The sequence below is a fragment of the Mesoplodon mirus genome (genome assembly GCF_964341445.2).
Source record: "Mesoplodon mirus genome assembly, chromosome: 6".
Taxonomy (NCBI): Eukaryota; Metazoa; Chordata; class Mammalia; order Artiodactyla; family Ziphiidae; genus Mesoplodon; species Mesoplodon mirus.
Genome location: NC_138982.1, coordinates 40,450,777 through 40,475,783, shown reverse-complemented (window position 1 = coordinate 40,475,783; position 25,007 = coordinate 40,450,777). Strand labels below are relative to the sequence as shown.

Below are 25,007 nucleotides of genomic sequence, written 5' to 3'. Positions count from 1 at the left end.
TACTATTATCTTTGGCTCTCTGAAAGGGAAAGAGTTTCTGGCCATCTCTCTTGGAGTCTCCTTCCATGTTGATCTCTCCCTTTCTTCATGGTCTCTCCATGTGTGGAATACAAAGAATACTCACTCACCTAGGATTCAGAAGCCCTGGATTCTCTAACCCCCACTGCCTTTCTACACAACAGTGTCTTTCCCCTCTTTGACCCTCCTCATCCATACATTCAGGAATTTAAGTAAATGATATCTAAAAGAAGTATAATCTCCAGAGTCTGTAAGAAAAGGAAAGGACTAAAGGGCAAATAGTTTGTATTGAACAGGAGGATAGGCTCCCTGGCATGACAAAATTTAGGGGAAAAATCAATTACCCATATCAAAGCATGGGATATATAAGTTCCTTCACTCCAGTATTCCTGTAAAAATATCTACATTCTGAGGTCTATTACATCTGTCATTCGATATTTCTAGGATTCCTTCCCAATTCACTCACCCTGTCCACCAAGCCACATTTGTGGGTTACCAGTTGAGTGTGGGTGACAGCCTCTGGAGAGAAGCAGTTGTACCTAGTGTTTAAGAACACAGACTCTGCAGACAGATTTTCTGAGTTCAAATCCTAGGTCCACATTTTCCTAGCTGTGAACTCTTGAGCAATTTACTTAGTCTCCCTATGCCCCACTCTGTTATCTGTAAAATGGTTATATAAGCAGGGCCAACATCATTGTGTAGTTGTGAGATTACATTCATTAATACATGTAAAGGTTTAGGACCAGTGATTTATCTACAACAAAGCAATTAATAAAGGGTTGTTCCTACTAATGTTTATCTTAATTCAATTTGGAGTTGCTAAAGATTGATATTTTATGTAATTCTGTCTCTAAGCTCCCCTTTCCTTCCTTCCTTCCATCCCTCTTTCCCTCCTTTCTTCCTTCCCTGCTTTCCATCCTTCCTTTCTTCCCTTCTTTCTTTCTCTCTCCTTTCTTTCCCTTCCCTTCCCTCTCTCTCTCTCTTCTCACCTCTATCAGCTCCTCCCTTTCTAGGTAAGTGTTTCAGGAGGCTTTCAATTGTTTCTCAATACCTTGGGCCAATCTGGCTTGATCAAGCAGGCCGGAGGCCAGGGGTCTTGCTGAGCTTCTCTGGGGTCCAAGCTATACCTCATTGTAAGCTTCATCGAGCTGTGGAGAGTGCCAGACACGGATTTCATTAATCCTACCATCAGTAGGTCTGAATTCATTGCAACTAATACAATACCTGTTTCTCTAACTATGCCAACATTTTCTTGACACCGTGTATGACCTCCTGTTATTTCTCAATAAAAGCTGGCAAACGCGACTTGACGGTGAAGTAAAACAGCCCAGTGGGCCACAAACTGCTGAGTGCATCCATGCTGAAATGAATAGCACATTCCAAAGAGATCCAAAGAAGCCAAGAAAAAAAAGAGTAAGAATACAGAATCACTTAGAGGAGAGAATAAACCGCTAGGCCACCAGACTTACATATTTATCTTCCCTACAATGAAAACCAGGGTGACTTCTACCCTAGAATCCCTGACTATTCCGATTCTAGTACCTTGTTTTGATATGTGATTTCCAGCTGTCTCCATCAGACTTTATCCTCACAAAAAGAGTCACATATGGGACTTACAGGACAAGTCTCTAAAATCTTCGAAGTTTCTGTCAGCAACACCAAAAGAGAAAGCAGCATGCCATATGTTTGAGTAGATTTAGTTATAGGTCAGATTTGGGATGCAATCAGACTAAGAGGATTGCTATACGGTATAAGAAATATGCAAAGAAAAGTATATTTTGTTTAGTTTCAAAGACTTTAACTTTTCCCTCATGATTTTTGTGAAAAGTTGGTCTATTAAACCAATTTTCCTCTTCTGTACCTAGCTCTGATGAGCACAAGGTGAGGTATTTATTTTCTGGACTAAAATACCAGATCTTCATTGAAGCCCTTCTTAGCAGAATGATGCAAGGAATGTTAATAGAAAGAGAGACCATTGAGGAAAACACTTTGGATGGTCCATGCAATCATTTAACAGGGTTGTAGAGTGATGCTATATCTCAAATAAAGATGAATAATATTGGGCAAAAAAAGATGAATAATATTGGAAATTTACCTGTCCTCAAAAACTCAAACTGTAGGAATTGCCATAAAGAAAATGTTCAGGGTTCTCTGGGAGAGAAAATCAAGAGAATTTAGCTTAATTTGAGAGGAATAAGAAAAGGAGTTTCTTGGAAGGAAGTTCTGCATCTGGTTGTAATCTGAAGAAAAAGACAAGAAAGTCTAAAAACTGAAACTGCCATGTGGAGTTATTAATAAATTTATCCATGAGGGTATCAGCCAATTGTTTTCAAATAAATCTAGCTGAAAAGAGGAAGAAGTTTATCTGCATTTAGAATTTAATCTTCTCAAAGATCAGAGGCACTTCTTGTTATTTATTGAACTACTAAAGAATAACTTCTACCTACTCTATTCAAATATACAGAAGCCAAAGTTTAATTCTAAACTGTCTGGTATTCATCACTGAATTTAACAGAGAATTCTACATAGAGTGAGTACTAGCAAATATCAGAATGATTGTGAGAACTAGTTAGAAAGACTGGCACAAAGTTAAAATATTAAATTGAGAAGAAGAAACAGACATATATTGGCTCAGATGGAAAATGATTGGTCTATAAATCAATGATAGGGCTTGGAAAGCAAGTTTTATTGGGAACTAATTCCTGAATCTGACCATTCATACTTGCCTGTACCAGTGATGCATTCCCTAGTCAGTGAAGGAAAGTCTGGGTATCTGATCCTTGTTCCATTCATGAATACAAGCCATTCATTAAGGATCATTAAAAGGGGGACCTTGAGGCCTTGAATGAAATGTTAAAATATAATGTTTATAATAAAATATGTTCAATAAGGGATAATGGAATTAACTATGTAAGAATGCTATATGTGTTCTTAAAGGGTTTATACAAACACTCTATGTGGCCTTATAAGGGGCTCATAAGAATGATAAAAATGATAAATAATGGTACTGTTGTAAACCACATCTGGGAAACTGGTTTGACTTTGATCAAGTAACTTAATTTCCAGAGTTGAAGCTTATTCATCTCTAATTAGATGTTCTAACACTTGAATTGTTTTTACTGATCACTTTTTTATATGCAATCTTTCACTTAATTCTTGCAGCAACACTTAAGATAGAGGTTTTATCAATCCTATTTACAAATGTGGAAAGATCAGATTCAGAGTATTTACTTGTTCAAAGTTATCTAAACAGAAAAAATTACAGGAACAGAACTCAAACATTTATCCTCTCATTCCAAAGTATATGTGCATTCCAGTACATCATACATACTGTGAGTATCAAATTATATTGTATATATTTGAAAGTGCTTAATAAATGGTAAGGTGTTGCATACATATGATGTACTATGTGATCACTAGATCTATTAATTAATTAATGCACCAATTAATGCATTTATTCTTTTGTTCTTTTAATAAACCTTCTCTGAATACCTGTTAAATGTTTTCATCACTTCCCTAAACACTAGGGGAATATGATGTGCTACTTTGCTATCTGGATCTAGAGGTATATTTGGCATATATTTCTTCGTTATATATTAGCACACTGATTGAAAAAATAATCTTGCAAGACGATCATTCTTTAACAATTACTTTTATAATTTTATAATTTGCTGCAGCACAGAAGGACAGTAGTAATTCCAGAGACTGAATTTTAGCCACTGAAGTCACTTAGTTATTGGCCTTGGTAGTACCTCCTTACTTTACTGTTACATTCGATTGCACCTATTAGAATAAAAATAGACTGCTGAATGCTGGTGTGTGTTGACCTAGTTAAAAATACATGTAAAGGGGCCTCCCTGGTGGCGCAGTGGTTGAGAGTCCGCCTGCCGATGCAGGGGATACGGGTTCGTGCCCCGGTCTGGGAGGATCCCATATGCCGCGGAGCGGCTGGGCCCGTGAGCCATGGCCGCTGAGCCTGTGCGTCCGGAGCCTGCGCGTCCGGAGCCTGTGCTCCGCAACGGGAGAGGCCACAGCAGTGAGAGGCCCGCATACCGCAAAAAGAAAAAAAAAAAAAAAAAATACATGTAAAGGACAGCGTTTTCAATGGAGTGGTTTCAAAATAAGCAGCAAATATTTCTATCCCTCTAAAGTACTGTTCCAACAATGGCAGCAATGGCTCACAAAAATCAGAAGACTATCTGAATTAGAGCCTTTACTTTATTACTCAGGACTGTAAGTAACTATAACTTCACCATCTAACACACTTAGAATTTTACAGTCTATTGAAGGTCTCCAAGTGAAGATATTCACTTCTGTATGGAGAGGAAAGCTTTTCCATCCAATAAAATCCAAGATAGAGTTTTTAAGTAACAAGCGCATTGTTGGTAGGTTGGCATTTTGTAATGATTATTACTGGTCTTACATTTGGACTAAACTCCAAAGTGTATTTAATAGTTACAAATGATCTGATTTAGCAGTGAGTTTTGAAATTAAAAAGAATTATTTTACAATCAAGGCAAGCATCTTCAGGAAAAAATATATTAATTTCAATTACATGTAAAGTAGCCACTTCTAGCTCTTTGTTTATATACTTTGTTTACCGGTTCAATTTGCTAAGCACTTTCACAGATATTTTTCCATTAAAATACATTACCGATACCTATTCAGGTAGATTAAATTATATGAAATTGCCAATATTAGACCATATTTGTCCTATAGAAATGGAAATTTCAAATGGGTCGACTTAATATATGGTCCTGCTGATGGGAGCAATCTTAGTTATGCCAGTCTCCTCACATGGTTCATGATTTTTTTTCTTTTAATGGGGCCATTTAAATGAAATTAATTAAGAGGTTTCAAAAGCACTCTTCCTTTTTCTTCATTTAATGAAATCTATGTTCTATTTTCAAGTGTCCTTATCAAACCTCTATAAGGACTAATTCTTCCAACCAAATCATGCAAAGAAAACTATTTTTGGAGGTAGATTTATGCTGAGGAGACATTTTTTTCCTCAAAATGTAGAGATGAGGAAAGACATAGGGAGAAGACTATACCCTACATGATTAAATATGGTAAATAAAATGCCAAGTTATAAAAGAAAAAGACACACCTAAGTACTTAGATTTCATTAAAATTCAGTATTTTTTTCATGGCATTAAACGGTAATGTGAAACCCCCAAACTCTGATAATCATAAAAAAATAAGCTTAGAGTTGCTCAGAAGATATTATCAATTAGCAGTATTTCTCTTAGTATTTTCTTTTTAAACACCTAGTCACAATAAATTTTCTTATTTCATATTTAAAAGCTGTTTTGGAATTGTCAATATTTCTCATCTCTACAATAATGACTGTTTTTCTGTTGTGACTATATGACTTCATGATGCTCTAACTTGACCTTGGTAAAAAAGGTCCCAAAGGATTCCAATATTGAATTAGCAATTTATCTGTCATTTTCCACCCACCTTATTTCTGGCAGCATTGGGCTATTTCATCTTAGATAACCCAGGCTTGATATAACGGATAATGTTCATGAACTAAAATGGAAGGTAATGAACCAGTGTTGGAAAAGATAATCCATGTCCAGACTGTTCTGATCTTTCATAGTACTGTCTGCTGACCTACTTGGCAAGTTGAATTCAGTCTTCTCGTTCATGCATAACTGGGGTCACTTAAACATTAAAAGATTGGAACTTCTCTTCTCATCCTTTGACCAAGTTTAAGCCTGTTGTTTAAATTCCTTGGTCCAGCATGAGGGAGGATGTAGGAGTATATACATATGTGTAAATGTGTGTGTGTATGTGTGTGTGTACATATGTATGCCCAAAGTGATGTGCATTTGAAGTGGTGATGTCTTGAAAAAAATGAGGCCAAGTTCCATGTTTAGTGTATCCACATTCAATAAGGATAAGGATGTAGGTAAATGGGAAACATCAAGTTAATGTAGAATTCCAATAAGTATGTATTAATTCTTAACAGATAATTATCTTTTATAAACCCCTTTTCTATGTCTTGAATGCATCACCTCTCCTCTTAAAATATTCATAAGAATATCTTGGGTACACATAGTTAAACGTATCCTAAATGTGTTGGATCAAAGAGGGGCAGAAAGTTTACAAAGCTAAGTGATACAAGACCCTGAGATATGACAATGATACAATGTTAAAATGGCTAATGGAAGTTAGAAAAGAATAATAGCCCACACCTAAGTGAAGTAGAAATGACAGAAATACTAAGGCAGAAGGTGAAAGAGGGCTTAGAGAAGTAGGCATGCTAGAGTGGATTTACTAAGTGAAGTCAGAAAACACAATAGCTGATTATGTTATGAAAGAAAGCCCCCATGACTCTGTTTACCAAAGTGATTAACAATGCACTGATGAGAGAGGAACTAGCATGTTTGAAAAGCTCAGTGATGGCTATCTTCTCCAGTCCAAAGTAGATGATAGGAGATGCTAAGAAATGGGCTCACTGATAGTAATGGGGATAATAAGATCCTAAAATAAGAGAGGCCAGATAACAGCAAGTTTGAAGTCATTATGGTAATGAGCGTCACTGTCAGTGTGCAGCCCAAGAACTATGGAAAAGATTCAAAGGATACGGTATTCCTATGGGAAAGATAGATGGTCAGCCAATAAGAGTACACATAGCCACTCCAATAAAGTATTCTAATCCCTTGTCTTGTTTCCAGATCTGAGCCATTTCTCAAACCCTATTAATGAATCCATCGATTAATGGAGAGGCTGAGTCGCCATGAGGAATGATTTTGAACATCATGCCATGCATATAGACTTATGACTCCTCTAATCTCCCAAAGAACTTATGGCTATTTAATCAAATAACTGTACACTGTGAACATGTGAATGCTCTGACATTTTGAGGGCTATGGAATAGATTTCAAGTTGATATTAACACTTGAGGGTCTGGATCATTATTATGGTCCTGCTGTTAAAGTGGGTGCATGTGAGGACTTGATAATAAGTGGAATTCTGGCCCAGGCACAGCTGACATTGTGTCCAATGGGTCTCCAGACATCACAGAAGCTATTTCTCTGGTCCTTGAACACATAATTGGAATGGATGTATTTGCTTGTTGGAAGAACCCTATGTTGGTTTCTTGGCCTGTAGGACCAGAGTTGTTGAAATGGGGAAGGTAAAGTGGAAATCTCTAAATCTATCCCCCAGCCCCACTCCTGGACAAGGTGATACATCAAAAAGTCTTTTTGGGAGTGGACATGAATGTAAGGATCTTTTCATTACAAGTTAATACTCACCAGAGAAAAATCTAACCATGGGAGAGGCCCAAATGACACTGTAGTGGAGCACAATGAGCTAACAAATGGAGGAAACTTGGTGGTGAAGATGAGGGCAATGCATACACAGACCCACCAACATGGTCTTCAACAGCCCAAATCTGATCTTGCTCTAGCTGTTGCTTAATATCAATCTGCCATCAATGGAGACAAATGCAGAGCTTCTGTCCCATCCCTCAAGGAGATCCATTAGTTATCTGGTTTCAAGATGAGTATATTGGACCCCTTTCATCAGAAAAGGACAGAAATTCATTTTGACTGAGGTAGATACATATTTAAGTTACAAGCCTACATTTACTACTGTCTTGGCCAGTACCACTATCTAAAAACATATAGACTTTTTGATCTACTACTTAGAATACTGTATAATATCATTTCAGAAAGAGGAAACTACTTTACACCAAAGGAGGTATGGAAGTGAGCATATGACTCATCACATACCTTCCCATCCAGAATCTTCCAGCATAATAGAGTAATGCAGATGAGGCATCAACGGAAGGGTGATAACCCACAAGAGTGATATGTTATCCTCCAGGATGTGGTTTACACTCTAAATCAGTGACCCATTTTATGGTGCTAGGCCCCCATTAAGTAAAATATATGGGTCCCAGATCAAAGAAGAGGAGGTAAGAATGGACCACTTACTCTCACTCCCACTGAGTTACTTGGAGAATTTGTGCTTTAACATCTGCTTTCTGGATGTCCTCTTCTTAGAGGAGAAACACCTCCATCAGAGATACACTAAGAGTCCCATAGAATTTTATGCTGTGGTTACTTCTAAGTCATTTGGGCTCCTATGACAAGAGACTAATAGATAAGGAAAAGAATCACAAATCACAACACTGGTATGAGTACTTTATCTTGGTCATCAGGAAGAGAGTGGGCTACCATTACAAAATGGTAATATGGAGGAAATGCTTAACATCTGTTTGAGCCACTGGAATAACTCTTAGTACTCTCTTACTCAATTTAATGGTAAATGGACAAGAGCATCAGCCACTGCTGATTATGGTGAGAAGATCATTATGGTGAGAAGACCACATGAGAATAACTGTCTGAGTCACTACAAGGTGAGTCACCTAGACAAGCAGAGGTGCTAGCACAAGTTTAGAGTGCTCCAAGAATGGACAATAAACAAGAGATATAATGGATATCATTGCAATCCCAAGATGAACTTCTACATGAACATTGTAGTTTTAAAATTCTTCTAGGTTTCTCCAGGAAAAAAGACCAAATATCAACCAGAATACTGTAGGAAATGTTTTCATATGGAATGAACTTATTTTTGATGCAACTGGATCAGAGCAATGCAAGAAGTACGTCTTAAGGAACGCTGTAAGAGATGCACCATCCAAAATCCCTTTCAGGATTAAAGTACTCATTCCCCCAGCTCTCCAGGGGTGAACTTCAGCTGAAAGGAGCTGCTCCATCCAAGATTAATCCCACTTCTAATGTCGGGGTACAAAAAACTAAGCCCTTTGCTTCAATTTTGAAGGGCCATCTCAGCTGAAGGCTTTGTTTTGACCATGACACCATTCATTTTTTTCTTCTTTCCCAAATGTGCAAGTAGTCCCCTTAGAAGTTTATTCTTGAGAACGCTCCCATGAAAATCTCCTGCATGCAAATTTCTGTATCAGAATCTGTTTCATAAAGAAAATGACTTAGAATGCAAATTCATACAGAGTATAAGTGACAAAAAGAACTAGAACTCAGACTTCCAGACTCTCATTGCAGTGCCCTTTCCTCTACATCTTATTGCTAAATCCTCTCAATAAGTTTTTAATTTATGTAAATATATAATTATATATAAGTTATCTGTTTATACATCTGTGTCCCAAACTAGGATAAAAAGTTTTTGAGGACAAGGGGATGTATCACATATGTATTTATTTCCTAAATTGAGCAAATTTAGCATCTCATATTAAGTACTCTATTAACGTTATATTTGTTCAATGAATAACCTTTGAATAGCTACCAAGATAGATAAACATTTTCCAGTTTATTTGAAAATTATGTCTATAATAAATTATATTCAAGTATTTTCTTTACACGAATTTCAGTATATAGGGGGAAGCATTGTTAAAAATGAAATGCTGAATGGATCTCAATTCAGCATGTAAATATTCAGTGAAATAACAAAAAAGAAGGGGCTGATCATGTGTATCCTGCCTTTTGTGTAGGATTTAAAAATTTTATACACACATGACTAGGCTATGTTCTATTAAGCACATAATGGTTATCAGTTTTTAAAAAACAGAGAGCTCAGGAACTCATTATCTTCCCTTTCTTTCATCTGTGAAAATGAACAAGCTAATATTAATTAAGACAGTGGGAGGATGAGAAATAGAGCAAGAAAAAATGAGAATTCATACTCAATTATAGATTTTCCAACAGAATTAAGTAAGGTCAACAAAAATGCTGCATATAATACTTCAGCTAAAGATTTTCTTTTGATAGACAAATAAAATCTTATTTTTATTTCTTCTGAGGAAAAAATAATGCAATACTATCCTTTCTGACTTTCCTCTCTATTGTTACTGCCAGTGCTAAGGTATTCACATAACCCCTTATTGTTCCACCTCCTCCTTATTGCCCCTACGTTTATTGATATCTTTATTTTCCTAAAATATAGTTATAAGTGGATAATTCTCTTTCCCTAAAGCCTGCATGAACACCAGTTTCTAAAAAATAAGTCTAAACCCAATAAAATGTTTCTAGATGAATAGAAGGTTATCTACAATTTATTACCACCTAATTTCCCAGTTAATATATCATCACTTTACTTCATGCACCCAAAATTCCTTCCTTCATTATTTTATTCTCATTATTTTTTTTTTACTCTCAAATGTTCTTCCAACTTCCATTAGTCAAATGTCACTTCCTCAGTCCTTAGTACTTATTCATACTTGCAATAATTGCCTCTCCCAATCTGGAATTATCTTTCTATATTTAAATTCCACATCACTATTTTTATTTTCTTCAGTAATGTAAAGTTTAAAAACATGTGTATTATACATGTTTGTTTTGTATTATCTCCCATACTCATTGTTTTTCCTTTTTCACTCAAAGCATAGACTAGTACATGGTGGTTACTAGGTAAATTTTTACTGAGTGAGTAAGATACAGATAGACGTTGAAAATATAATAGCTGAATAACCAGCCATGGAAATGATTTGTCTCCCTTAAGATATGCATGGCAAATATATTTAACGACATTTAGATGGTAAACCATGTAAAGTTACTGTTATCAATACCAATGTAAATAGGCATGAAAATCATAAATGAATTGTTTTATTTTAAGGATGCAAATAGCATATCTAAGTTATTGCCTCTACTCTTTTGGGTGCTATATGTGGTGCCTCCTTCTATTATTAATAACACATTTGTAGAGTCAGTAGCGGGTCTCACTGTACAGAAATTTCTGCTGGATTCCAAGAATAGATATTTTATTTTATAAACAATCTACCCTGAAGCCACCTGAGCTAGTGATCATTCCTTTCATAGGCCTCATGTTTACCCTGTTGAGCTTCTCTTCTCTTTATTTTCCTCCTGCATCTATCTCTACAGATGCAATTCTAACTTAATATCCAATGAATGTCTCAACATGCCTTCAATGACTCCTTTCTTAGTTCCTCTCCACTCACTAACCTGTAAACTTTTTTAAGGCATGGGCCTTGGAACATAAAATTGCACTTTGAACATAAGAGAAAAACAGAGAGAATTTACTGATTTGAATCAATAGAAATATGTATAAGTGGTTTTAAGACATGGCATTTTATGAAGTATGAAGTTTTTTACTCAAGAATTAAATTGAATGTACATTTACTCTGTGTGAAGATTGTGAAAAATAACAGAATCTTAGCTTACACATGGTTCTTAAAAATTAAAAGATTATTTCACAAATTTATGAGATAGGGCAAACATTATCTCCATTTTATAGGTGAATACACGAAGGCTGAGGAATGCTAAATTAATTCCTGGGATGTTACAGCTGTGAGGGAAGAAGCTCAATTTTTTGACTAGAGTCCTTTCTTCTTCCATAATATCACTGAAATGTAGGGAAGGGGAATGTGAATCTTTTGTCAGTATTCTGACCTACTGACACAAATAAATGCTAATGATTAGCATAGATATTAAACAATCTTTCTTAAGCCCACTCCAAGGCCGTTGGAAGGAAGATATTTACATTTATCAGAGGACTATTCTGGATGTTCAGCCCTTTTTCTTCCTTTGTTGCTAACAGAACAGCTCATAAGAAACCTAATCCAACCTTTATCATTTCAAAAGAAAGCATATTAATTAAAACTATTGTAGAAATTTAGAGTGAGGACAATAGGATGGACTAGGTGGACTACTTATGATCATTAAAATCAAAAGAAGGAAAGGCTAAGTCTATAGCAATATGGTGCTCTGCTCCCAAAGGAGGCTGGGATTCCTGGGATACACCACAGCTCTCCCAGTGGACGGGGCAGGGGGTGCACTGTGCAGACGTCACTTTCAGGTTCCATCCATTTTGACTCCCCTGCGGTTAGGGATGGAAGAAGAATGGAAGGTGGCAAATCTCAGGAGACTAAATTGAAAGGAGGGTGTGATTCAGCCTTTTGCCTGACTATAACTAGGGGTTCTGACTTCTCACTCCACACTCATTAAAGGGCTTCTCCTCCTCTCAGCTTCAGAGCAAACAGAGGACCCTGAGGGAGCAGTACCTTTGGAATGCTCCTGATTACAGATCTGAGATCCTAGGCCTTATCCCAGAGGGATCATCCACTGAGTATTAGGGACCCTTTTGAAATGAGAAATTACCTTGAAACAACCTTTCAGTGCCTTATTATTTCAGATTATAAGCCTGGAAAAGAGATGAAAGAAAAACGTCAGCTGTGCCCCTGAAAAAATATCATTTAACCCCTGATTTCCAAAGGGAGAGAATAGAATGCTCCCTGTAAGTTAGAAGAAGTGGGCTCAGCATTGTAAATATGCTTCCCCAACGGTTTTTGCAGGGCCTCTCACTGTTGTGGCCTCTCCTGTTGCGGAGCACAGGCTCCGGACGCGCAGGCCCAGTGGCCATGGCCCACGGGCCCAGCTGCTCCACGGCATGTGGGATCCCCCTGGACCGGGGCACGAACCCGCGTCCCCCGCATTGGCAGGTGGACCCTCAATCACTGCGCCACTAGGGAAGCCCCTCCTCAACTCTTTTACTGTCCCTAGAGTTATACTTAAAAGGATTGACAGGAGAGGGCATAATGCTATTACTTCAACAGGCATAAAATCTATTTCCTGTACGAAGGGAAAAAGAAAGAGACTTCATGAGCATTGCTTATAAACTGTTACTTTAGGCTTTAGGCTTTTTAGCAGCAGTAGCAAGATTAGAAGAGAGATTTATTGCCCTTTCAATTTATCTTCCTTTCATTTAAGAAGCATATTAATATTTTTCACTGTGCGTAGTCTACCTTTTCCATCCCACTCTCTTTATCCCAAATTTCTACAATAGTCTTCAATTTATACACTTCCCTTTTCTTGAAATGGTGGAGGATTAATTAGGTCTTTTGTGAATAATCCCTTTTAGCAATGATGGGATTAAGAAAGCTTGGACCCCAGAATAGCCTTCTGATGAATGTAAGCAAAGATCTAAGACAACTCCCATACTCCCAAGCCTCTAGCTCTGAGGCTTATAATTATCTGTATCAGACAGCAGACTGTAAATATACTTACTGGTCCCAAACATCATCATTGTGTAATATAGAAGAAAAAGAATTGGGTCTAAAGTCAGTGCCAGGGTTTACTTTGGGCCTCAGCTACTTGTTACAATGTGATCTATAAAACACTAAAACCAGTTTTCTCTGTAAAATGGGAATCAAGATGTTTCTAGTAACCTGTACTTATGACATGCATTTCCAAGGGTTATTTAGAGTGAGTGAGGTTCAGAGGTAGTTGTCTCCAAGAAAAAAAAAAAAATCCCTGTAAGGAAACTAAGTAAAATCCAGATTATCCATTACTGGTAACCTGTGTAACAGTGGGTTATTGGCCTGATATGCAAGTCTCAAATTATTTCTCTTGATATTAATCTTCCCCTTAGGGATAGATATATGGCTTTTATAGTGACCTCAGGGAAAATCTGCTCACAATTTGTATGTACAGACACCCGAATATTTTCATAATCTACCATGGTATGACTGAGACCAATCTGGAACATTTAACTGAGACTTTATTCATTTCAGGGGGGAAGGGGTTACAATGTGAAAGATGAGAATGTTACAAAACTAGACAATATCTTATGGGATATAGCTTGCTGCTCTTTAGGCTCTCATTGCTTATCTCATCCTGGTTTCTGCCGTACTTTTGTGTGGTGACACTATCTTTTAACACCATTCCAGAATTCATTCCTAATCATCAGTTTTCCTTGAGATCCCAAGCCAGATTCCTGACAATACTGCTTGAGCACCTAGGTCCAGCTATATCTGAAGCACAAACTTTTTAATTATGAACGTTAATTATTCCCTTGCTTTGATTAAGCATGTTTAAGTTATATTCTCTCATTTATAGCTATGTTAGTTTGAGCTCATATTTCATCTTTATATCTTCTGCAGAGCCTGGCATAGATTATATCTGTTGAATGAGTGCCTCAATTATTAATCATACCACTATTTGGAAGTTAAAATACATATATTTTTCTATGACAAAATTTATGGCAGAAATAAATACCCAAAACTTGTTTTTGTCTGTTGTTCATTCACTGAAATATTTTCTAAAATAAGACCAAAAAAATAGGATTACATTTTTTGTCATTTATTTATTTATTAGATATAAAGTCATTACAAAATTGACTGATACATATAATTAGAAATATTTTAAATCATAAACAAATCAAAATCATTTAAAATATTAAGTGTTAAGTTATATCTTACATTTATAGAGTATCCAACGTTAAGAATCATAACTGGATGTCTGGTTATGTTCATGTAACAAAAAATGTAGATAAAAAAATGACAAATATGTTAAGAAATATACCATATATTTGTAGTTTGTAAACCAAATAAAATTATTAAAAATTTAATTTAAATTTTTATTATTTTGATTTATTAAAATTTTGTTAAATGGTGCATTTAATATTGACCTTATGTGAATCTTTTGGTAAACTGAAACAAATGTAAATTACATATCTTGACTTTACAGGCAAGAGGTAAAGTTATCAAAAAAAATCATAGGTGTATTAACTCTATACTTAGTAGGTCAGTTGTTGATTTGTCACACTTTAAAAAAATGTTTCTGTTTTCTTGAAATAGATCAAACAGATTAATTCCTTTCATTGATACACATAGCTTCTTTTCTTCAAAATTTTCAAAATTATAGTTTAGCATTACTGCAGTATTAAACAATTAAATGTCACCTGCATAAGTAAGGTTTTCCAATTGCCCTTAGTTTCCAGATGTTAGTGAGATACAAGTATGAATTATTTTCAGATGATTAGAGGACATTGGAATTGTGATCAAATTTTAAAAACTGATACTGGATTCTAATTTTTATGGGAGGTTAGGTAAGAGAATGCTGTACACACAAAGCACTTGACCTTTTAGGTCAGTTAACATCTGAAAGTCTCATTAATGTATCCTGGATAAAGGAAAGAACCATTGAACCCTAAATGCTGAAAATATTAGTCTGGCCACATATACCATACAAAAGAGGTGCACATCAAAAGATTATGGTTAAAACCTAGGAGAAGAAAATCCATTATTCGAAAATGTTATGCACAATATAAAAATATTCATTGCAATCACAAAAGTGCTATTTATTTTTTATTTCTCACTTTATATTAGTAAAGTATTAACTCTGGTTTACTGGATGGGCATGGTAAAACCATAAACTTAGGGGCCTCCCTGGTGGCGCAGTGGTTGAGAGTCCGCCTGCCGATGCAGGGGATACGGGTTCGTGCCCCGGTCTGGGAGGATCCCATATGCCGCGGAGCGGCTGGGCCCGTGAGCCATGGCCGCTGGGCCTGCGCGTCCGGAGCCTGTGCTCCGCAGCGGGAGAGGCCACAACAGTGAGAGGCCCGCATACCGCAAAAAGAAAAAAAAAAAAAAAAAAAAAAAAAAAAAAAAAAACCATAAACTTAGAACATATACTCAGGTGAGAGAAATTTCTAATTTTTCAAACATCAGTAAAATAAGTTTCTATACATAATTCCAGTGAATATCAAATGCCTATAGATATGATTGTAAGAATATGTGGTCATTTTCTCCCGCATAAGCCAGAGCGAGTTATCATTTACCACAAACATGCTGTAATTTCTTTAAACTGGGCTGAGACCAAGTTTCACTTAAAAGCTATTACATTTTATGTGGCTTTGTTGTATGTACCAAATGTGTTAAGCCTGGGTGCTTCCTCATAGCACCTAATACATGATGAGGCACATAAGAAATGCAAAACAATTTGTTGACTAATCAATTTTGTTTTACAGCTTGATCATTTAGACTTTCAAAATATTTATGTTGCTTTCTTGATTCCTACTATTAAAGCACAGTCAATTCTAATTCTTACATTTGTAATTAAAAAGAGATAAATTTCACCATACAGGGGAACAGATATTAGAATGTAAAAGGCACTTTTTTGTTTTGGTTTTTGTTTTTAGAAAATAGAATGTGTTCTATTTCTTCCCAAGTCATGAAAATAATTAATATATTTGATTCCCCTTCACGGATTAGAAAGAAAACTGGGTGGTAGCAAAACTTTATAAAATAGATCATTTGTTCACATCACCAAAATAAAGCAAAAACCAAATAGCAAAAAAAACAAAAGACATGTCCTAGTCACAAAGAATTCCAAATAGAATACTCATGCTCTCAGGCATTGATTGTACAGATGACTTACTGAAGGGTGGAATAAAGAAAAATGGGAAAGACATACAACATAGTGGGTCTTATCATCAACTGAAGTTTGGTCCCCCCAAAATCATAGGTGCACATCTTTGATACCTAACTTATTTTGGGAAGGATAGGGAGCCTGGGGAATTGGAAAGAAGGAGAACTAGCATGAACATGAAGAATACATGTTTTTTAATCTAGAAAGAGAGATTTTTGATGTCAATATTTCCATTAAATCTATGCACACTTATTTAGAAAATAATGTCTCTGTATTTTAGATGCATGTTCTCACACAGACTGAATTAACCCAGAAATGGGCTCATACCAGAAAAAGAATACTGTGATCAGAGCAATGATTTCTATTGTTAACTACAAATGGCTCACATTTTTAAAAAATTGTATACAAAATGTTCACCCAACATATCTGCAATGCCAATCAAAAGCAGAGAACAGTGCCCTGGGATGGCAGTGTTGGAGTAAAGCTGATGGGACCCAGGCTCAATTTACAGAATGTCAGTGATTATCTACATTGACTTCTGTATTCTACAGTTGGGAAAACTGAATTTTCATACCAAAGAAGTAGCTTTCTCAAGGCCACAGCAGATGAGTGGGTCTAAGTCTCATGCGCGTGGCCACAGCATCTAACTTGTTCACATTTTATCATCACCCCATAGCATAATGCCTGGTACACAGTTGGTGTTCTACAAATATTTTGGGTGTGTTGATGAATGAGCAAATGAACACATGAATGACTGAATGGATAAGTAAGACAGTGTCAGAGCTAGGCTAGACTATACTTTCAGGAATAGAAGTGTATCAGTATCTAATTAGTTTAGGATAGTGATTTATTCTGTTACCACGAGTTCCTCAAAAATCTTCTTGTTTGAGTGTTGTTGGTTGCAGACACAATGCCAGGTGCCTATAGAAGCTGATACACCATGCAAGCATTTTGAAGTAATTTTCATTCTCTTTTATCTTTTAATTTACCAGTGTTGTTGCTTATCAGTAGATTTCCAGGTGTTGAAGAGATTTTTTTGTCAGCTCCATCATGGGACACTCAAGTTAATGAACTGCACTACACATAACATTACTGACACCTACATTATGTCTTCAGGAATGGCAATGGGCAAAGATTCTTGTTTCTACCCCACCCCCAGTTATTTGAACACCCAATAACAGCTATGTGGAGCAATTATAATGCTCATTTCAAAGGCAGTGTTTAGAAATGAAGAGGAACAGGAGAGAAATAAAAGTGGAAAGGTGAAGACTGTGAACATTTAAACTGTCGATAAAAGAAGAAAAGCTTTTAGACTTGTTATAATTGGAACGGCATATATAGATCTCAAAGGAATATTCAGGCAATTGGAAAATACCTTTTCAAGTATAGGGCCAAGGAAGGAAGTCAACAGCAGGTGTGGGTGTGTAAACAAGTCAAATTTAGGTGAAAGAAGAGCAGGCATGTTTCATTATAGATTCCTGGAAGCCATTGCCTGCAGATTTAAGTGGGTAATTGAGAGTGACATTTAAAGTGGCAGGAGACAGTCTGGGCAATAGCTTGCATTTTCTACATAGTCAGGTTCAAGTGCAAGGCAGGTCTTGTAAACAGAGTTCATGGCAGTCCTTTGTGATAGAGGAGGGGATCACTAAGACTGCTTAGGGACCCAGGTAAACTTCCAGCCTCCCTCTTCATCTCGATGAACAAAGGCTTGTCCCTGGTGGAAGGAGTGAGTTTTCACATTACAGTGAGGGCTCAGGGATGTGGAAAAGGCCATCTCTGTCTTATTGGGTGACACATCAGAAGTATAGTAAGGAAGAGTTTGTAGTCCTCCTGGTGGATTTGAAAGTTGAGAAAGGAAGTGAAAATCTTCCCTGTGGCTGGCAGTGCTGTGTGAGGGGGTTGTTCTGTCACCTCCATAGTCAATTGGCAGATCTTCCCCAGAGGCACTGGGATAATCAACTGCATCATCCAGAAACTGGGTAAATGTGCTTGTGGCCCATCTGGGATGAGATGAGAGGGCACTGTAGTTAGCTGATGAGGTGTCATCAATGGTGTTGAGGTCTTTCAACCCCAGTGTTTGAAGAACCCAGGGATCCACAGGGGGCCCAGGTTGTTCACAGTTAGCAAATTCACTAGAGAGGTTTCTTTTGGCATTTTTATGATGGGGAATCTCAGGAGGAAAATATCTTTGCTCTTTGGGTTTCCTCTTCCCCTTTCTGAATTTTCCACATGCTTTGGAGAACCCATCTGATGACAGTAATTTCTGGGGAAGTAATATTTGAAAATACACAGTCAGATAATCAACATCATTTTCTTTACGACTGTCAAATATTTACTGGTCACCTTAATTCCTTAGAAAAGTTGATTAAATTTAAATTTTCACATGCAAAAGCAAAACTGGATTAACTTCTGCTTTTAAGTCAAAATCTATGATGACAAGTTACCACCTAGAAATTCCAATTCATATAATTTTACTAGTCATTTAAAAGTTGAAATGATGTAAATGATGTCTTTAAAACTTCAGTTCCAGGAAGTAATGATTATTATTATTATTATGGCAATAATAGCAACTATCATGTATTGAACACTGGTTATATGCATGATCTCATTTTATGTAGATACTATTAAACCCTCCTTTAATGAGGAAACTGAGGCACAGGCACATTAGTGACTTGCTAATGATCATGCAGCCTAGATTTAAGCCTAAGTCACCTGAATCTAGACAGAACCACTGATTACAATTCTACATAACACTCTTCCTCTAATTTTCCTAACTTGCACAGCACTCCCGTGTGGTATGTATTATATTATCCTAAATCTTGCAAAATTGAGAACAAGAGAGAAAAATTGCTTAATTAATATCACTTACTAATTTAATAACTGTGCTTTTTCACAGAATTTTGGCTGGAGATAGGACCCCAGGCTAATAACTGTGAGCTGTGCTCCCTTTTTTAACAAAGTTAACTGAATTCTAAAGGAACTAAATAGAGTGGTTTTTCTTCTCTGAGCTGCTATATCTGGGTAAGAGTCATAAGAAATATGATCGATTTAGATAAATAATGTACCTTGACTAGAAGTAAGGTAAAGATTGATGATAAAACAATAATGGTAACAGAATGGCAGATAGGTAACAAAAAATACAAAACCCTGAAAAGGAAGAACAACAAAAAGGGACTATGGGCAAACTATCCTTGAGTTAGAAACAGTTCATTTTAAAAGGGTAAGAATGAAATGTTCATGAAAAGATAATGTAGTTGGCTATGTCTAATTGCCAGTCAAGAGATCTGGGTTCCAGCCATATTTATAACATTTTAGACATGGAAAGATTCTTACAAGATCTTTTAGCCCATACACTTACAAAGAAGTAAATGAGGTCCCAAGTGGGAGAGTGACTGACCTAAATTTAAACAGATAATTAAAAGAAATGCATGTCCCTCGGATTTAATTCCCGCTCCAGCGTCCCATCCAACTCTATCTTTTGATTAGCCTCTGTTGTCTCAGCAATCCCCTTGACTGGTTTTTGATTCTTAAGCAACTCCTTTTGTAATATATGCTAAAATCTGCAATCTAGATACTTCAGGGAAATGATACATAAACATTGTTGTGAAAGTGCTATATTTCCTTCAGAAAAATTTGCCTGTTGTATTGATGCATTTCAAGGCACATTGCTTAATACACTTCTTACACTGAATCAAGGAGGTTGACCCAAATGGTCTTCTTTCTCAAACCACTGCTCTGTCCTTATAAAGGGGGTCATCACATACCTTGGCTTTTTCCTCAAGACATTTAACTAAAGCAGAATTCAGGTATTGTCTGAGATGATTATTCTCTTCATGTAACCTAGCAAGTTCTTCTTCCTTCTGCACCAGAGTATCTTGGAGCTGCAAAAAGCAGACAATGGTGAAGGCTGCTCCACTATATTGACTTTGTAACCTTATAATAATGCCACTGATCCTTAACCTACTTAAACTTGATTATTATTCTGTTTGTTTTATGAACTCAATCTCAGGGAGCCCTCGTCCTCAAAGGCCTAAGTTCAATCTACACCCACTTACCACTTGATTGTTCAGTTTGTGCTCTGAATTTTTTATTCGTTGCAAAGTGTTTGAAGAGATTATATGACTTTTAAAATTGTAACCACAAGGGGATCGGGAAGGTATGTAGGAAAATGAGCTGCGTGCAACTGTTTAAATATAGAAAACAGTGTTTAGAAAGGTTTTGCTGAACTTCTTCCTTGCACGTTAAAAAAAGAAGAAAGAAAAAAAGACGTGGGTTGGCTTCCCTCAGTCTCAGGTCAGTTTGTACGTCGACTAGATTAAATTACTCTCTCATACATAACAACAAACAAAATATGGAAAGTGAAGCAATCTTGGCAAGAACTTTTACAATCATCATCCCTTGTCCAAGTGATGAGCTGTTTATGGTTTAAAAATACTATTACACTCATTCTATCATTTGATCTTTCCACCAGCCCTCTGAGGTAGGCAGCACAAATATCTCCATTTCATAGATAAGAGAAAGGAGGATTTGAGAGGTCATACAGCTAAAATGTGTAAGGTCAGGGCTTGATTGAAGGTCTTCCTAGAGGGCTTTGGTAGTTGTTGGTTTTGTTGTTATTATTTTCTGTCACAGTGATCACCTAACTTTGACTTCTCTGTGGATAAATATCCATTTTGGTTCTAAACTGAAAGTCAATGAATTGAACAAGGGAAAAGAAGCCATGTGACATGAAGGTATGATGTTGAGAATGAACTGCATGGAACATGGCCGGTCTCATGTTCTGATTATCTACACATACCTGCTTGTTTCTGTAGAGCTGAGAGGAAAGCTGAGCCTCTTCCCATGAACACGAATTAAGAACAGGGAAATTCGAGTCACTGGATGATTCTATGTGAAAACACCAAATGGGTAACTGAGAAAACACACATGCAGTTTTTGTGTAATAAAGAACTCACTGGAGGATTTCGGAAAGGTAATAGGTTCAATTACCTTTCTAAAATTAGCCATTGCCTCCACATGGGAAAATAACATTTAAAGTTTTCAGAAGGGGCAAGCATGCTGTGAAAGACAAATATTTATAGACTATATGCCAAGGTGGCTACAGAGGTGAATTTTTAGGAGTCAAGAGGTCAAGTTCCTTCCTAATATATATATTCCTGCTGGCTAAATTTATAAAGACTGTCCTATCTGCCTTATTAATTCATGCAAATGTTTATTGGTCCCACCCTCAACTAGACCTACATTGCAATTCCACTATGTTTTCCAAGTTTTTATCTTGTTTTCTAAGCTGTAGTGCTTAATAATATAGTGTTTGGCTCCAGAATCAAATCCTATTTTTGATCTACCATTTTTCCCCAGATGAAAAATCTCTGCCTATCTGCCTATCAGTTAAGCCTGAGAGAGAGTATTTATTCAGAATTCTATGGAATAGCACTTTCTACTTCAAAATAATTTGAACTTGCTTCTCTGAAGAACTCAATGAAAATCTCAAAACTGTACCCAAACTCATGTATTTCAAATGTCATCATCTATAAAGTGTTTTATGCTTTTTCAAAGAGATTTTGTTGTTTTTTTCGTATTTGACAGCAAATTATGCCTACCAATAAAAACTATGCTTGGGCATGCTAATTTGGTTTACTTTTAGTTTCTTTTCCTCATCTAGTACAGTTCTGACTCTTGCTCTCCTCTACTTCAACTAAAATATTACTGAAATATTTCTTATTAAAGTGGAATGATGGGCAAGGAGACAGGAATAAAATTTTATACACTCTTTGGTTTCACATTCTTGGGCATTCTGTTTTCTCTGTTTCTTGTGGTAGAAAGCTAAAATTGAATAACTTCCTTCCTTACATATAAGTGTGTTTCAATATTTGCGGGCTTTTTGTTTGTGTCTTTTCTCAAATTCAACAAATTCCTGTGGTAGAACCAACAGTCCAGATATTGAATTCTGAAATGCCTTAGAGTTCTTCCAGAAACTTGAGTGTTAATCAGAAATTCCTTTAATAGTTATAAGCACTGTTTACTAAACCCCAGGGCAAAATTAATGTGTAATTTTCCATCAAAGTTATACTTCCCTCCAAAGTTGAAGTCTTCTTTAGGCAAAAAGGAATCATTTTCTTTCCACTTATAAGACACTATTCATAGAATTTCCTTTATGAAATAAAAGATTAAGTTAGTACTTCTCCTTGATTCTCTCTCATACCCAGGGAAATTTTCCTGAATACCAAAAAAAAAAAAAAAAAAAAAATGCTCTAACTGATAGTTCAATTCCAAAAGCACCCCAATAGTATTGTTTAGATAACATTGACCCAGACCCAAACTTTCTGAGTGACTCTGAAATCTCCAAGGACTGTCAAGTATAGGGAGAAATACATATTGTACATTGAGCAACAGGAAGAAGCCCATTTTCACTATATGGCAAGTACACAAAAAGCAAGTTATTAGGTTGCAAAATACAGGAGTCTTTGGGCTTTCTTAAACTTTACATATCATCCGTTCTTTTACAGAGTTCCAACCCATAATGCCTTGCAACTATGAGTACAGGAAAAGGGCTTCAGATCTACCAGGAAAGCGGAGAGCAGAACTTACCCTGTGCCTGTGGTGCTTGTTGGGGCTCTCTGTTGTCCAGGAGACCAGCAGCCCAGAAAGAGACCCAAGTCTCCGTGGAAACGTCAACACTAGATTCTGACGTTGTACCGGAATACGGGCAGTTATAGCTCTGGCCTCCTACAAAGTACTGGTCTTGGCAAGGCAGAACGGTGTTCTGTAAAATTCAGTATGTGGGAGGTCCCAAGAGATGAGGTGATGAGAATTTGGAGGGAGAAAAGAGTGGGAGAAAGAAACAGAAAATATAAGCAGTGAATAAAAAACAGTACAGGTGTTAAATATAGATCCCAGATTGATTCTGAGTGGTCCAAATATAATTACTAAAAAGGAATCAGCTCCTTGGTTTACCCAGTACTTTCCTTAGGTCCTCTCAGCAAAGAACAGGCTAGTATTAGATGGACCAAACTTGTAAATATCTAGGAGTAGTCTCTGTTGCCAAGGTCTGAGGCATCTAACAGGCTACCCAAGATCTAAGTAAAAGGAATTCTACTTAATGAGTGAAACATGTAAGAACTACTTGACTCTTTCTAGCAAATATCTTAATTATATTTCTAACAACCTTAAATGACAAAGAACTTAGAATGCTAAGGCTGAAATGGACAGAACACGTCACATAATCTAACCTCCTTATTTTCGTTTTTAGTTTCTGAATTATAAACTTGCTCCATTCCTCCTACCTCTCTTCCTCTGGTTTTAAATGCTACTGGACACTACTGAAACAGGTTAGTTAGCAGAGACAGCAAGCTCTATCTAGGTCTCTCCATCACTACAACTCAATGCCATTCCAAAGTTATCTTGCCATTACTAACTGCCTGGCATGTATTCTCTACTGTGTTCTGAGCCAGTGAACACCCTCCTGCCCCAGCTTCCTCAAACCTCAAACACAGTCTTTCCAAATGTCCAGTTAGGGGCAGGTATGCAGACTCCCTGGGTTAATTTGTACAACAGCCCATTCCTAATTATTTGTCAATGTTTAATCAGGTAAAAGCCATTCATTTCAGCAGAACCCAGCTTTGGACAAACTCTTTTTGACCACGACAAGTCTTTTGTTGACTTGTGAACTTTCTCAGGCATAACATAAACAGAGAGAAAACAAATAAAAAGAGGAAAAAAAGAAAGTTAAGTCAATTAAGTCACACTTTGTTAACGTTCCCAATAAGTTAAGTTTTGAAAAAGTCCAGTCTTGAAGCAAGTCCAGCGTGGGCAGTGCAGACCAAAGAAATTCCGCCAAAAGTTTATCAAGTGCTATTTTCTTTTATTCTAAAAGCATGTTTGTAGGCTCTTTCCCTGAGGTTATTATTGGAATCAAAGCTGAGCTATTATGCAATTGACATCTGAGAAGAAAACAAACCCCAAACACGCCTAGCCTCAAGTTCAAGTGTTTGCAAATATGTGCATAATCTAGAGAAAGAGGTGGAATGAAAAGTGAGTACAGGTGTAAAGGGAAAGTTGGGAGAAAGTACAGAGAGTAGAAATAACAAAGAGGACGAAAGGATGAGAGGGAGAGAAAGAGAGACAGAGAGAAAGCCGGGAGGAGACAGGGAAGAAGGAAAGAGAGATGGAGCAGGAAGGAAGACTTGTTTTAATTGGCAGGTAGCAGAGAAATCTTGTTTCCAATGTGGAAGAAATTCTAAAGGCAAAGCTTACTAGACCTCAGAGACCCCCGGTTTCGCCAGCGGACTAGTTAACGCCGGCTCCTCACTTACCATCTTGCCCTGGAAGAAGGCGCTGCAGAAATTGAGCCCACTCTTTAATTTTTCGGGAAAGCCGGTGGGAGCTTTAAATGGGACTGAGGGGAGGAGCTAGGAGAGGCGAGTTCTAATCTAAGGGAGCTCCGGGTGACGTCCGGGGCTCCCGGCAAGCGCCGCCTTCCGATTTGGTGCGAGGCTTACAAGCTGGTGACGTGGGTTAGGAGACATCTGGCCAAAGCCAAAGTCACTGCCACTATCGGCGACCGCCTCCCGAGACCTGGGACCAGCGAGCCGGGGTCCCGGGCAGGCCCACGGCGCTCCGCCTCCGGGTGCGCAGCGCGGCTTCAAAACCCGCGCCGGTGCCGGCTCGCCGCGCGTCCCCCGGGCCCCGGCGTCAGGACCCGCCGTGACCGAGCCGCCCGGACGGGTGGGGCGATCCCGGCTCCTGCCCGCGCGAGGCACGCAGCTGCCGGGCAGGGCGGGGCGCACAGGTTGGCCCGGGAGCCAGGGCGTAGGGTCAGGAAAAACCCAA

At 37.4% G+C, this 25,007-nt stretch overlaps 1 protein-coding gene across 1 annotated transcript; it reads right to left on the bottom strand.

Moving 5' to 3' along the window:
* Positions 1-15,423: 15,423 nt before the first annotated feature.
* Positions 15,424-24,766, bottom strand: GMNC (geminin coiled-coil domain containing). The gene is made up of 5 exons (XM_082625699.1): positions 24,491-24,766; positions 22,767-22,941; positions 20,977-21,065; positions 19,943-20,059; positions 15,424-18,441 (listed from the first exon to the last, which is right to left on the bottom strand). The coding sequence occupies exons 1-5, from the start codon at positions 24,491-24,493 to the stop codon at positions 17,824-17,826; spliced, it is 1,002 nt and encodes a 333-aa protein (XP_082481825.1). The 5' UTR covers positions 24,494-24,766; the 3' UTR covers positions 15,424-17,823.
* Between the last annotated feature and the right edge of the window lie 241 nt (positions 24,767-25,007).